Source organism: Podarcis vaucheri (assembly GCF_965113315.1).
Source record: "Podarcis vaucheri genome assembly, chromosome: 5".
Lineage (NCBI taxonomy): Eukaryota > Metazoa > Chordata > Lepidosauria > Squamata > Lacertidae > Podarcis > Podarcis vaucheri.
Genome location: NC_138763.1, coordinates 101,481,149 through 101,495,602, shown reverse-complemented (window position 1 = coordinate 101,495,602; position 14,454 = coordinate 101,481,149). Strand labels below are relative to the sequence as shown.

The following is a 14,454-nucleotide window of genomic DNA, read 5'->3' as shown; positions in this document are numbered from 1 at the left end:
AACAATGGTTTGATCCTGGCTTTGTTGAACTAAGCCCAACTTTACCTGGTTTCCCTGATTTGGACATGATGAGGAAATTGAAAGCATTTGACCTCCTCCTTGTGACTGTGACAGAACTGGTTTGCAAAATATGCTTCAATATAAACTTCATTTAAACATAACACTAACCACATATAATCCCAAAAAAGGAAAACAGAGAAGCTTGCACAAAAGAGGAGATTTTGACCTAGAACTTTGATTTTCTGAGTTGACCCACAACCTTGCATACGCGTTTTCTCTCTTCCCCCAACCTCCTTACGTTCTCATTGAACTGGACAGTTATGTGAGTATATAAAAAGGTGGGCCTGTTATTTCCCTTACCCATCAGCCAATATGCTTTGCCTCGTGTCCACCGTGTTTAGGTTGAGTTGAACCAAATAAGGAGGCTTGATCAGGAGACACAATTTAGTTCAGGATAATAAGATAGTCTGACTGGTATATAAAACCTTCTGTGAACTTGAGCTGAGCGCTGCTCACTAGTCCCTGGACCCTAGAGACTTTCTGTCAGGTTATCTGGAAGTAAAAAATTGCTATCTGGTTCTTCTTGCTGCTTGCTTTTCAGAGGATTATCAACAGTTAATTGAAGACATTGTTAGAGATGGACGTCTATATGCATCAGAAAATCATCAAGAAATTTTAAAAGTTAGTAACCTTTTCTTTAAATTGCAGTGTCCAAGCTGCTATTTTTCTTTCATTGTTTAGCTCTAACGCTGTGCATAAGTGATTGCAGTACTCCTAAAAAGCAGAATCTTGAAGCCAGACGCGATTTCTAAAGGGGAAGTACAAAATGGCAATGTGCTCAGCAGAGGGCCCCATGCAAAATATACATTTGCTTTCTCTTTCTTTTTCTCTGTCCCTGCTTGCTATCTCTGTCTCTTGTCTCCCACAGGACAAGAAACTGATCAAAGCGCTTTTTGATGTATTGGCACATCCACAAAACTATTTCAAGTACACAGCGCAAGAATCAAAGGAGATGTTTCCAAGATCATTTATAAAGCTACTGAGATCAAAAGTTTCCAGATTTCTACGACCATACAAATAGATTCCTAGTGCTTTTCAAAAGAAAAAATTGTTCTGTTGCGTTCCTGTCAAATATTGTATTGTCTTCAACAGTAGGAACATTTTTGCTATTTTGAAGACTCATTGGCAGTCTTTATCTTAAATTGTATATTGAAGAATAACTATAATGTTTTATAATCTCCAATATTTTGAATGGGATTTTTTTTTTACTTCAAAGAAGAAATCATTTTGGATTCCAGAATACACCCAGTTGAAGATCCAAATTTATTCCTGCACTAGTTTATTCTTGAAAAGCATTTGTTTTAGAGAACGTATCTCTACACCTTTTAGGAAGAGAAAAATGATTTCTTCTAAGCAAGGAAGGAACCTGGTCAAAGAAACTACCTGCAAAGAAGAGTTACGATATAAAGGAGTGTGTAGTATAAACTAATACTTGGATTTTGAATTGCACTTGAACTTTATATGTGAGATTTTATGGGGGAAATCTAAATTTCATTGTTTCCCATTGGTGGTTGTGGAGACTTTGTTCTAGGTATAAACCAAAAAATACAAAGAAGGGTAGGGGTAAAATTGGTGAGTTTATTATTCTAATATTTCGTTGGCCCTGTCACAAGATTTCAAAAGTCTACTAGTGTCTAATCCTGCAGATACAATTATGGAATTGTAGATAATTTGGTTTCACCAATGTTTTTTACAATAGGATGGAAGAGACTCGGGGGGGGGGGGGGATAGCCAGTTTTCTTGCCCTTAATCTAAATAGGTACACTATTTCTGTCTGAGGGTACTTTAGGATTGCTATCTGAAGGTCATGTAAATACCGTTCACATCATAGAATTGTATCCAGCTAAGTCATACTCTGAATTAACCCATTGAAAATAATGACTCTGACTAACTCAAAACCATTCCTTTCAGTGTATATAGTCTGAGCTTGACTTAGTTCGATACAACCCAGCCTCTCCCCCCCCACACACACACACCATGGGTCACAATCCAGAGATCTTCTTGTACATGGTGGCAGCCCTGACGGTGAGGAAGGCTGTGGGAAAGGGATCTCTGCCAGTGGCACTTTCACCTTCCACGGTCAGCAGTGATTCAGTTGCAGGATTGGGGCCAGGTTACCAGATTGTGGCTCTGCTGTTGATCCACAGTAAATTTCCCAAATTTGGAGTCAGAGCAGAAAATGCTGGTTTGGGGGTGAACCTATAAAATAGGTAGAAGTTGTTACTTTGTTGTTTCCACTATGCTGAATCCATCAATTGCTGGCTCATAAGCCTTGGTCCGTTTTATCTTAATTCCATGTGGCCGGCCTGCTGTTTTCCTATGTATGCATTACTTGATTATGACCGCTTTAGAGAGCAGGCCCCCAGCAGTACACCTCTCACCAATGCTTGTATTGACAAGTGTTTCAAAAGAAATATTACAGACTGCACTGCATTTTTTTAAAAAAAATGATTTATCCACATACATGTATCATAAACATGGAAAAGCTAAGGAAAAAAACTACTTGCAACCTCATTTTTCATCACCCAAATTGCAGTGTTTAATGGATAGAAACAATCCTCTTGCATCACTTTGTCCCCCGTCCCCAATTCTTGCCGTGTTGTGCCTACCACCTGTCAGATTATTGAAAGAGTTGTGGTCAGTGGGGAAGGACGGTGCCATAGTCTCCCTGCAACACCATCATGACAGTGGAGTGGCAAAGCAGTGAGCCATTGGTGCTGTGCAGGACCATTCCGTTGGCTCCGTTGGCGCACAAGCGCAGCACTGACTCTTAACTCTTCCCACCAGCCCCCTTTGGTTGAGAGCTTTTTGCCTTTCTCCCAGTAGGCAGCCTGTGCTTGCTAGGCGTTACACACAGCTGTTTGCCACAGCTTGTGCAGAAATGGCATTGAGTAGGATCAAAACATAATGGGTGGGGTGGAGGCATGCCTGTCCTCAGCCTGAGCTTGGCAGGGCCTGTTGCCTCTCATCCCAGGTTGTCAGCGGGACCCAGCTCTGATGGTCAGCTCCCATAGCGTTCCCCAAGCAAGCAAGCTGGGATGGTGCGTCGGGCTTAAGATTGGAAGTCTTCGGGGCTAACAGATCCCCACCCAGTGCCACGTCAACCGCACTTGCCTCGGGAGTCAATAGAAAGCTGTGGCCTGGCTTTACCAACACATGAGTCCCGCGAGTTGCATACCCGCTCTGATGGCCTCGGAGGCTTCCACAGTGCGCCTGCCGTGTGACTGGGTCCAACTTACTGTCTTAAGAGGATTGTCTTTGGGGGTTATTTTCTTTTCTTTTGATTCAATATATTGCCTCAGGTTTGAGAGTGTGGTTTTTCATGTGTTTATCTTCCTCTGTCCTGGTTGGTGTGCAGTTTGTGTGTATCTATGTCTGTGTCCTGAGTTTTCCCGATCAGGGATGCGGGTGGCACTGTGGGTTAAACCACAGAGCCTAGGACTTGCTAATCAGAAGGTTGGCGGTTTGAATCCCCATGATGGGGTGAGCTCCCGTTGCTCGGTCCCTGCTCCTGCCAACCTAGCAGTTCGAAAGCACGTCAAAGTGCAAGTAGATATATAGGTGGGAAGGTAAACGGCGTTTCCGTGCGCTGCTCTGGTTCGCCAGAAGCGGCTTAGTCCTGCTGGCCACATGACCCGGAAGCTGTACGCCGGCTCCCTCGGCCAATAAAGCGAGATGAGCACCACAACCCCAGAGTCATCCGCTACTGGACCTAATGGTCGGGGGTCGCTTTACCTTTACCTTTTCTTCTCCTTAGAGCCACAGCTACTTACTTAGTGCTCAAATCTACTTCCCTCTTCTATGGGCTGGATTAGGAAAGGTTGCAGACCTCCAGAGGCTACTTCCCTTGTTTAAATGTTGTTGTCTAATTTTCCATATTTCTGATTCTCCACCTCCCACAGCAAAGGTTTTGAATGGCTTAATGAGCATTTCTGTTCAGGGTGCATGACAAAGATGACCAGAGGCAGGGTTTGTTTTGGTTATGGCATCTCCACATTGGAATGCTTGCATGCTCCCAGTCTGATTTTTCATTTTATTTTTTGGTGTTGGAGAAAGTTTGTGGGGTTTTTTTAATTTGCCAGAGTATTTCATCATGCTGTTTTAACTCCTATTTTCTAGTTCTGCCCACTTTTATTGCTGGTTGCTGCTGTTCATGTGTTTATCTTGTTTTACTATTGAACTTTTTGTTGTATAGATTTATTTTCTTGATTGACACCCCCCCCCCCGAGACTTCTGCTGAAGGCGGCTTATACATTTCCTAAATAAACAGAAACAAACAAGTAATCCTTCTTTCAACACTTATTCTGTATCTGAAGTCTCCATCCGTGCACTCGGCAGTCTGAAACAGACAGCAAGCATGTGCATGCCACCCAGATACGCATAAATATTGGAAAGTTATCTGGGTAAACTACCTCTCCCGTTATATGATATAGCTGCTAGCCTGTTGTGAATAATACGATTTCTTCTCCTTTATGTTCAACATTGTACCGGAGTCTGTAATATATTGCTTTTGAAAGATTGCTTAAAAAGAAAAGAGATGGGCAAACATCATTGTGTCTCAGGCTTGTGCCTGGAAGCAAATACAGTCAAGGAACAATATATAACAACAGAAAGATTATTGCCCAAAGGCTGTATGGCAGCACTTAAAACATTTGTAATCAGGGCATCAAAATTATATAGAATCAACACAAAGAAATAAACCTTTACTTCTACCAGTTTTCAATGTATACTTCTCTCATGTCTTGAATAACGTCAAAGGAATCAGATGAATAGTTGTTTCTTGTCTGAATAAGAACATTAAGTTTCAAATAGTAATGAGAAGACCATAGATTACTTGTCAGTTTGGGGGCTATGAAAATACCTTTGGAGTTTAATTTAATTGTTGCAGTCCTTGTTGCTTACGTGTGTTTCCAGTTGGCTTCCAGTTTTCTTTTATATACATAGCCTTAGTCCTCAGCTCTGTTGACCTGATGTCTCACAATGTTTTTGCGTCTTTCTTTTTTCCTTTTCGGATGCGAATGAAATGGCCAAGTCTTTGGCCCAATCCATCCATTCCCATGGCACACTGGAGGGAGCAGGCTGCTGGGTGCAAATGACTTCTTATGTGAGCTGGATAGGGGCACCTTGTGCACCTAAGCTGGCAGCATGTCTGGAACCACCCTTCCTCTGCCTCTCCTCCAGGACAGCCTCAGCATCCTCATCTGCTAGAGCCTGACTCCCTTTTACATGAGGAACGTAGCTCCCTAGCTTTGCTTCACTTCCACCGACCTGCCACCTGCCATTTTGTGGGGGAAACTTGAGTGCCACAATTCCCTAATCTCTATCCCATCCCTCTGGTTACCAGGACAGCTCAATAGTTTTGGAAAGGAAATGTGCAATAAATATTTTTTTAAAAAATGCTATCAGAAATTTACCAATTTAGACGGCCTGTTGCCATTTGCGTTTTCGAAAACAACAACAAATCCAAACAGTGAGGTGGCATGTCAGCTCAGGGGTCCATCATAACAAAACAGTTTAACAGAGTTTTGATTTGATTTTTTTAAACGTTCCATTGATTCACCACCTGTTCTTTAATAATGAATTCATAAAATTTAATTACATGGGTACATTATAAAGCTTTAATACAGGTGCCTTTTGGAGATACTGATATACATGTGAGAGATTACCATTAAATACACCAGAGAAACCAGCAGTTCCTCGTTACAAGGGAAAGCCATCTGACTCTTTTATAATTCTCAGGCTCACCGATTAAAATTTGCCCTCATGAATGAGAATCCGTGCGAGTAACAGTGTATGAACCAGGACATTGCCTGGGCATATAATTCAGAAATCATGGTATCGGGGGAAAATGGTCCTGTTCACACCGCTGTTAATAATAGTAAAAATAATAATTAATAATTCATTTGTTAGCTATCTGCACAAGCTTCTCAAGGCAGTGTACAATAAAAAATAGTAAAATAATAACAGTGCAAGTGTATTTTAAAAAAACAATACAACATAGACAGCTGTGCCCTCCCCACCCAGCTAGAAGAACCTCTCTGATGTTAGAATGCCGAAAGAAGTTTCTGGTTCACACCTTCACCCTCTTACGTTATTTTCGCAAAAATTCTTGATTGATATAACTTTGTTGTTATCACAAATACTTGCAACCCTGGAAATAGTTATATTGGATAAATGAAATAGCGGGTGGGTACGCGCACACACACACACAATGCATTTTTACAAATTACAACTTGCAGATAAAAATCGTAGTTTATATCTAAATAGAAAATATACCTGGATCTTATTTAAAGAGCAAGCTCTTGCTGTGTTTATGGTTTCACTGATTTGTAGAGAACAACTAGAAATTAATTTGTGGAGACCTCATAAAAAGCCCTAACAAGTTGGTTGCTAAATTTGCAAATATTGGATTACAATGCAGCTATGCTAAGCACTTGAAAGTCCCATTGTTTATTGTGGATTAGGCACATATGTAGCTCTCACATTTAAAACAATAGGACAAAGCATTTATTTTTGCTTGAATCGTGCCCGTTTTTAAAAAAAGAAACCTGTAGCGCTTAATTTTTCAGCTTCGCCTTCCTTCCACTCTGCACTTATTGCTATCTTTTAAAAATATTGTTGTGATTATTTATGAAATTTGTATACCCCCCTTCAGCCAATGATAACAGGGCAGTTCACAACACAAAAATACAAAACAAGAACACAAAATACATAATAAGCCAAAAGCAGAAGCAAACCAATAACCCCCTTCCCACAAACACATTTCAAAGACCATAGATTGTTAATGAGCCCAAGGCCACGTTATAGAGAAATGTTTTCATCTGGCTCCTAAAATTATGTAGCGATGGCGCCAGGCAAGCCTCCCTGGGGAAAGCATCTCACAGACCGGGAGCCACTGCAGAAAAGGCCCATTCTTGTGTCGCCACCCTCTGGAGCTCTCATGGAGGAGGCAAACAAAGAAGGGTGAAGTCAACTACTCCTTGTTTTGTTAATTATCAAGTCCTGCTGTCGGGAAACAGTTAATTGATTAGCAGACTTGGAAGCTGGAAGACAGTTGATATCCATACTCACTGATTTTTCTGCACACTAAAAATTGTGGGTTTGTGCATAGAACGCTATATGAAATAACAATTTAAGTCATTTTTAAATATGCTTTCATCCTACACATTCATCTTGATTATTATTGCTTCTGTTGGTTTTTCAGAACAAATCCAGCTGTTGTTTCAGAAGCTAACACCTGCCAACACTCTTTTAATGCAGCCATGGAAATCATTGCCATAAATACTGGTGGTAGATACAATTCTAAATGAGAACTTTCAGGATAGTTTTTTTTCTTAATCTATATAATGGAGTTTCACCCTAATTTCTGCAACAATTGTGCATCAAATTTTTCCCTCGCCGACATTCCTACACCACTACAGTCAGACGTTTTTGACCCGTTCTCTTCTGAAATATTGTATAGTCAACGCCCAGTTTTAAAAGTTTTTCTGTCGTGGATCTAAAGCCATGTTACCTTGTGATCGGAAGTCACACTGCATGTGAATTCAGTTGACATCTAGATGGATATTTTAAGGAATGGTCTCATGCATCCCATGTTATGTTCAACCGCAAAAAGTAGGGAGGGGAATTGAAGGATGAAGTAAGGATATTGTGCAGTGCAGATTGTCTGTTCTTTGGGGCAGGAATCTGTTTTGTGTGTTCATGTTACGGATGGACGTTGTTTCAGGAAAATATAGTTCCGAATCAGATTGACAAAAGGATTTTCAAACACCCTCATAAGCAGTCTATTCAGCACCTACACCTTAAAGATTAAGTGCCACCTTGGGGGGGAGGGGGAGTGTGGTTGCACACAGATATTCTATACACAGTGACAACATGGGTTTGTGTCCCTCATGTTCCCATTTCAGAACGAACACAGTGCATACACGATATACACACACCATCACGGTTACACATCAATAACCCAAAAGCACACACCCAAACGCTCACTGATTATATATCATTTTAAAAATAAGTGATTAATTCATTTTATGATCTCGCTATAATCTGAATTCAGTTTTTTCCTGAAAAGAATGGTGAAAGCTAGCTTTAAAAACTTTATTTCATGAGGAATTGCTTTCTGAAAACGCATAATGCATTGAGTGTATTTCAGTGCAGCTTTGCTTAACAATTCATCTCCACAAGCCACATTCCCTCAGATGGGTCTTCTTCATTTGTCCCTCACCTGTATGTGGGGCAAAACCAGTCAGTCCCAGGAGGAGACTGCAACAACACAAGGCGCTATTTCTTTTCTCTGCGCCACCTAACTCTTGACGTACCTGTCACCATATCCTTATTCATGCCAATCTGAGATTAGCACAATTTTGTGACTCAGGAAAGCATAGATAGGCAGTTCACCGGTGTTCTCTTCTCCTCCCCCCCCCCCAGACTTGCCATTTCCTAGTTACAGCTGTATTTCTCACGGTTTCTAGGCTTGCACACCCACACACACCCACGTTAAACCCCTTAAAGTGAACTGGGTGCTGTGTACAAAAAACACAGAAATGTGGCTTTTCTCCCAGCAGGGCCTGCTCTGGGGTCCCAGGTATGCGCAGAGGGTTGATCTGTGGCCCCACCATATAAACAAGAGTCTTGTGCAAATCAAACCTCAGAACTTAAAACCTTAAGCATGTGCTAAAAAGTAATCCAGGATAAAAGAAGAACATTCTAAGCACTTGAAAAGAAAAATAAGATTTTCAGCCTACACCAGAAGTGGAACCCTAATTCTTATTGCAATAAAACCATCTTCAAAATTAGTCTGAAAAGAATATTGTTTGGGTTATAGTTGTCCTTTAAGTAGATAGATGCACAGGAAGACAAAACTATTCAGCAAAAGCATGTTTATCTGAGTACCTACACTTCACAATTGCTCTTTCCTTTATTTATTCTGCTTGTACCATTCTGCTTTTAAATCCTTGATGCCATGTAATATATAAACAATTATATCGTGTACATACAGAGATACCTTTTAGGTATTCTAATTAGTTTAGATATTTACAGTTGTCAACACAAATGCCAGAATTATTCCAGATACCTTCATAAGATATTTTACCGCATTGTAATTCAAGTGTCAGGGCTACAATCAAGAAACAACATTATTTAAGACTTGTATTTCTCATTCATTTACTAACTTAGTACTCTTTGGAACATATCTGGAGATGTTGGTACCACAAGGAAGGTGTCTTGATTTGCATATTAGGAAACCATTATCCATGAAACGTGCTTTTTTTATATATATAAAAGAAGACTGAAAATATTTTAACTTTTTTCTACTTTAGTGATGTAAATAGTGTTCCATATATTGTACTTTACACTGAGAATAAATTTTAGGACATTGGATATATATGCTTCATTGTGATAGACATTGAATATTACTCCTCTCTATACTGGTGGGAGAAAAGTTCTATACGTGTGGGATGGCTTCCTGGTGGATGAAGAGGCAGGAAAGTATTTTTTAACATTACTTTGAATGTCTGTATCCCTGGAGCAGATTTCCTCCTTGGTTGAGCAACTGTACCAGAATTGAGCTCAGCTAAGATAAAAGCACTTGAGGAAGCCACTGGGGCGCGTTCCGCTTTCCTCCTTGCAAGGCTGCTACCACCATGTGTATTTTTACTCCCAGGTCACAGTGACAGCCACCTTGGGCACATTGAGGAAGTGCGATAGGATTGTGCATATATGTGAAAAGCAGAAATAAAATGGTTCCTTTCCTAACTTTAAAGATGAAATGATTAGGTAGTTTGGGGTGGGGTTTTTTGAGGGGTTGGGAAGGATGTGGTCAGGTAGGTTTAAAACTGAATGGGTCGCTCCTGTTTGAATGTGTGTGCATATGTAACTACCGGTACACAAATTTTGTTGAAATCAACCTAGAGTAAACAAATATAATAAATGATCATAATATTGTTTCCTGATTCAGTACTTAAGATCAAGTAAAATCAGCATAATGAAAATTACACAAATCCGTTTTTGGTCCCTCTTCAAGTACCAGGAGTGAGTGCCCAAAGGGATGAAGCGATCTGGAGTAAATACTATCATCTGTGGCTACATGGGGGAATGCAAAATAGGTCTTGCAGTAACATAAATTTCACCTGCACCATTCCAGAAATTAGTTCCTCTATCTGAAATACCCTGAGAAGACACAATAACTCTGATTTGTGTACAATAGTAACAGTTCTTACCCGACAAAACTTCTGAGAGCATCTCTTTGAAATGTGACTTGTAAAGGCCAAAGGCCAGTTAAGTTACCCATTTCTGTGCTTTGTAAATATTTCATTTAATTATGCAAATTCTGTGAAATGGAATCAACTAGTCTGACATGGAAATCAACACAATCAATTCTTTGGAATTAGAATTTGCTCCCCCACAACACTCTCTTGAGGGAGAAAGATCCCAGGCAACTGTATCTGTTAAGACATCTGCAAAAAATTGCCCATTGCGTTGTACTGAAAGGGAGCAAGAGGGAAAAACACGGGTTGGGTTAGGGTAGCAGGAGAACCAGCTAAGTGGGGACACCATTCAGGAGCTTTAGCCTAGTTCATGTCGCATAAAATGTAGCTAAATGTTAACATTACATTTTCCCATGCTGTTGACTCTAGGTGATCCTCCTTTCATGAGGCAAGGTAAGGTTGCTACCTCAGGATACTATGAAGCATAATAAATTTGCCTTAAAGATAGTGGGTTTAACATGTATTTAAAGCTGCCAATGGAGTGGCAAATGAAATGTCTCTGAAACAGTGTTGGGCACATGGGCTGGAGGGGTTTTCCTCGGGGCAGTGCCCTCTTGGCAGCTGTTCTTTGTTGCCATCACATCAATTGTGAGTAGACGTGTGGGATGTTGTAGAGAAGGCTGATAATGGGAACTCGGCTAAATGCATTGGAAGAACAGAAGGTTAAGGCTAATTTCAGCTATTAAGATCGGGTGAGGAAGTAAGGAAGGAAGAAAAAGAATGAAACATCAGGAAAGATCTGCACAGAACAATTGCAGTGGGAATAGAACTATCTGGCAGGTTCCCAAATCTTCACTCATGACAAAAGTACTGTTGTACCTACTGGAAAGGTAGATTAGTTTGTCTGGTACAGATACCTTGAGTTACAAACGCCTCAGGTTACAAACTCCGCTAACCTGGAAGAGTTACCTTGAGTTGAGAACTTTGCTCCAGAATGAGAACGGAAATCGTGTGCCGCTGGTGGCACAGCAGCAAGAAGCCCCATTAGCGAAAGCACGCCTCTCGTTAAGAACCATTTCAGGTTAAGAATGGACCTCCGGAACGAATTAAGTTCTTAACCTGAGGTACCACTGTATAGCATTAATGGGGCCCCACTCTGGCACGGCCTGCAACACCTCTTCCCTCCTCTGTCTCCACAGTTGGCTTTCAGTTAATGATTTGTTGCAGAAAATAGGTTAACATTATTCTGAGTTTCAGTTCCAAACTGTTCATGATTGGCAGGTATGCAAAACTGAAGAGGGTACCAGCCTATTTCCTGTAAAAGCTACTTGTGCCTTCATCCACTAAAGATGCAAGGAAGCTCAACCCAGTGTTGCTACACTGGCAAAGCAAAATTTACTGATGCCTTGTCTCAATAAGGTACATTAAGAACTTAACCGTCCAGGGGTCCTTTACCTTACCTTTACATTAAGAACAAATCCATTACTCCTTACAAAAGGCGTCCCACCAGGACATGCATTTTTCTGGGTTCCTATCAATTACTGGGCATGAATAAAAATCAGAATTAAAACCTTTGTAGATGCTGCTGGTACTTCTAAGCTTTATTTTCAGTGTAAATTATGTACACATTGCTGTTTTCCACAGGTACTGTATCATGGTAGGTTAGAACAACGATAGTGAATAAATGTATAAAGTTTGGTACTTAGAATATTATTTTTTTTTAATGGTCTGAGCTTTACCAACATTTTAACTACACCGCCCAAAACTGTCATTGAAATGGTTGTTGTACATGTACCTTATTAACTCAACATCTCTCTTCATGTCTGTATATGAATAGCTTGGTTTCTACGTCAGAGCTCAAAAGGAAGCATGTAATGATTTTTGTTGTTAAATCGCTTTCATAATAAATCTAAAATTAGATAAAAGGTCTTTGGCATTCTTCATTCCGCTATGCAGGTGGTCTGGATAATCACCTATTAATAACTGTCATTGTCAGATGAGCACCACCAAGAGGCCGTGGGAAAGCAGACTAAATTTTGAACAGTGGGCATTTAATAAAACCGAGCTCAATTCCTTCATCTAAGTCGTTTAGAGAGAGGTTGAACAACATTGGGCCCAGGACAGAACCCTGCGGCACCCCACAGTCACTTTTTTCCAAGGTGATGAGGAACCATTAATGAGTACTCTTTGGGTTCGCTCAGCCAGCTACAAATCCACCAAACAGTGAAAGTGAGGGTGTTTCCTTTGCTCCTGAGCTGCCCTACCCCTCAGTCTTTTCTTACATATTTTTCTCCCTCTATTAATCTTTTCTTTCTCTTTGCACCGACCTTTTCATTCTTTCTCCTTAAAGCTCTAATTGGGGCTTGCAAAAGAGCAACAGACTTCCTCAAGCTTTCTCTTTGCTATTGGGTTCACTCCCCCATGCCATGCACTGCACACTCTCAACATGCTCAATGCCCAGTATTTCATCAATGAGAAAAGTTGGTTGTCTATGTTTTTTGCTTTCTTGGAGAAGTGCTCCTCTTGTCATCTGTCCCTGCCCTGCACATTCAGAAGAGACACAGAGAGAATTTCAGCTGGGAATGAGGAAGAGGAGCCAGTTCAGAGAACTACTACACATGTAATAATCCCTGTTGGTTTGGGTCACAAAACTCCTCCATCTCATAGTCTGGTCTTTCCGATTAACCAGAGCAGCCATAGGCCTGGACTGAGTCTGAGCTAGACTATTGAGAAGCCCTCTGGAAAACCTTCATGGGTTGCCATTTGATTCTGCAGACAATACAAAATATTCTGGCACAGGGAACTGAGCAGAGCGTCCTGCCAAGAGCAGAGCACGCTAAACACAACTGCTCATCTGGCTCTGATTCTGCTCTGACTCCACCGAGTTGCCTGGCTAAAGGAGCAACTTGCACAGAGTTTTGTTGTGGAATTTAAATGTGTGTGTGTGTGTGTGTGTGTGTGTGTGTGTGTGTGTGTAAAAGGCAAAACTATAATTTTAGCAGAGAACTGGCAACATCTGAACATTTAATGGGGAAAGGGGAGAAAAAAACATTTTCTAAACTTTATAAGATAATAACAGGAAAAAAATGGTATCTGAAGAAGTGTGCATGCACACGAAAGCTCATACCAAGAACTAACTTAGTTGGTCTTTAAGGTCTTTAAGGTGCTACTGGAAGGAATTTTTTTATTAGGAAAAAAATGATCACATTTCAGAGATCCGATACATAAAAAATGGAATAAAGATTTTCTAATGAACATTCCTGAAGGAGAGTCATCTTTAAACTGCATTATTCTCATTCTCTATGTAAATCAGCTCTGAAGAAAATTGTATTAAAATGGCTGAGTGGCATTGGTTAACCCTCGAAGTCAAAGACTAAAAGGGAGGTAGGAGATGAGGTCTGCCCTGTGACATTTTTCTAAACAGAGAGAGAGCTACTATAACAGCAAATTGTCATAAGAACCTAGCACTCTGAAGGGATGAGCAAGAAGACGTCCAAGGGCAAGGAAAACTGCCGCTGCTAGAGATACATTTTGCTCACCACGACAAGCAGGAGCCAAGCTTTGTGTCTGATGCTACAGCAGGACGCCTGTCCTGTTTTGACACCCGAGGCCTGCCCTGCGGGATTCTGCTGCCTGAGGCAGTTGCTTCAGTCTACCTTATGGCAGGGCCAGCCCTGCTGCACAGGGATGTTTTCAGACAGGAATGTGGGAGGGGAGAGTAGTTACCTTGCCACTTTTCAAAAAGCCCGTTAAGTATGTCCTTCACTCATGAGCCCACAAACCCTGAAACACTAACACCATATAGTGTGCATAAAGACCACTTCCCTCTTACACAATTCCATTTTTTCTGGTGTTCTTGGTGGCTGTGGGTAGCAACTCTCGTGATTATGGCTTACACCCCTTTTGTATGGCAGCAGCCACTGCTATGGGCTTGGCAAACATGACTTTGACATCAAAGGCATTGACAGGTGGTCAAAAAAAGGCACCGTGATTGGTAACAAACCATATTTATACCAAGCTATATAAAATCTATCCTAACATTTGCTTCTTATTGGGGGGGTGTCCACATTTTGGTAAACAGCAAGACCATGTAGGATGTACAGTATATTAAAAACATTTCGGATACACCATCTACTTAAGATCACTCTGTGCAATAGAAACATGGGTTAAAAGAAAAATGGCTTGTGCC

General features: G+C 40.9%; 1 protein-coding gene and 1 long non-coding RNA gene across 8 annotated transcripts in view; both read left to right on the top strand.

Annotated features, from left to right (window-relative positions):
• The window catches only part of SCUBE1 (signal peptide, CUB domain and EGF like domain containing 1), a 181,717-nt gene extending 179,495 nt beyond the window's left edge, over positions 1–2,222 (top strand). For all 7 annotated transcript variants that reach the window (XM_082223069.1, XM_082223068.1, XM_082223067.1 and 4 more), the window contains 2 exons: positions 602–681; positions 929–2,222. In XM_082223069.1, the coding sequence (XP_082079195.1) occupies positions 602–681; positions 929–1,081 (233 nt within the window). In that variant the 3' untranslated portion in view covers positions 1,082–2,222. The remainder of the gene's footprint in view (positions 1–601; positions 682–928) is intronic.
• A 7,355-nt stretch (positions 2,223–9,577) lies between these two features.
• LOC309532727 lies at positions 9,578–12,190 on the top strand. Its single transcript, XR_014219981.1, has 2 exons — positions 9,578–10,538; positions 10,598–12,190. It is a non-coding gene; the product is annotated as an uncharacterized lncRNA (long non-coding RNA).
• The last annotated feature ends 2,264 nt before the right edge of the window (positions 12,191–14,454 follow it).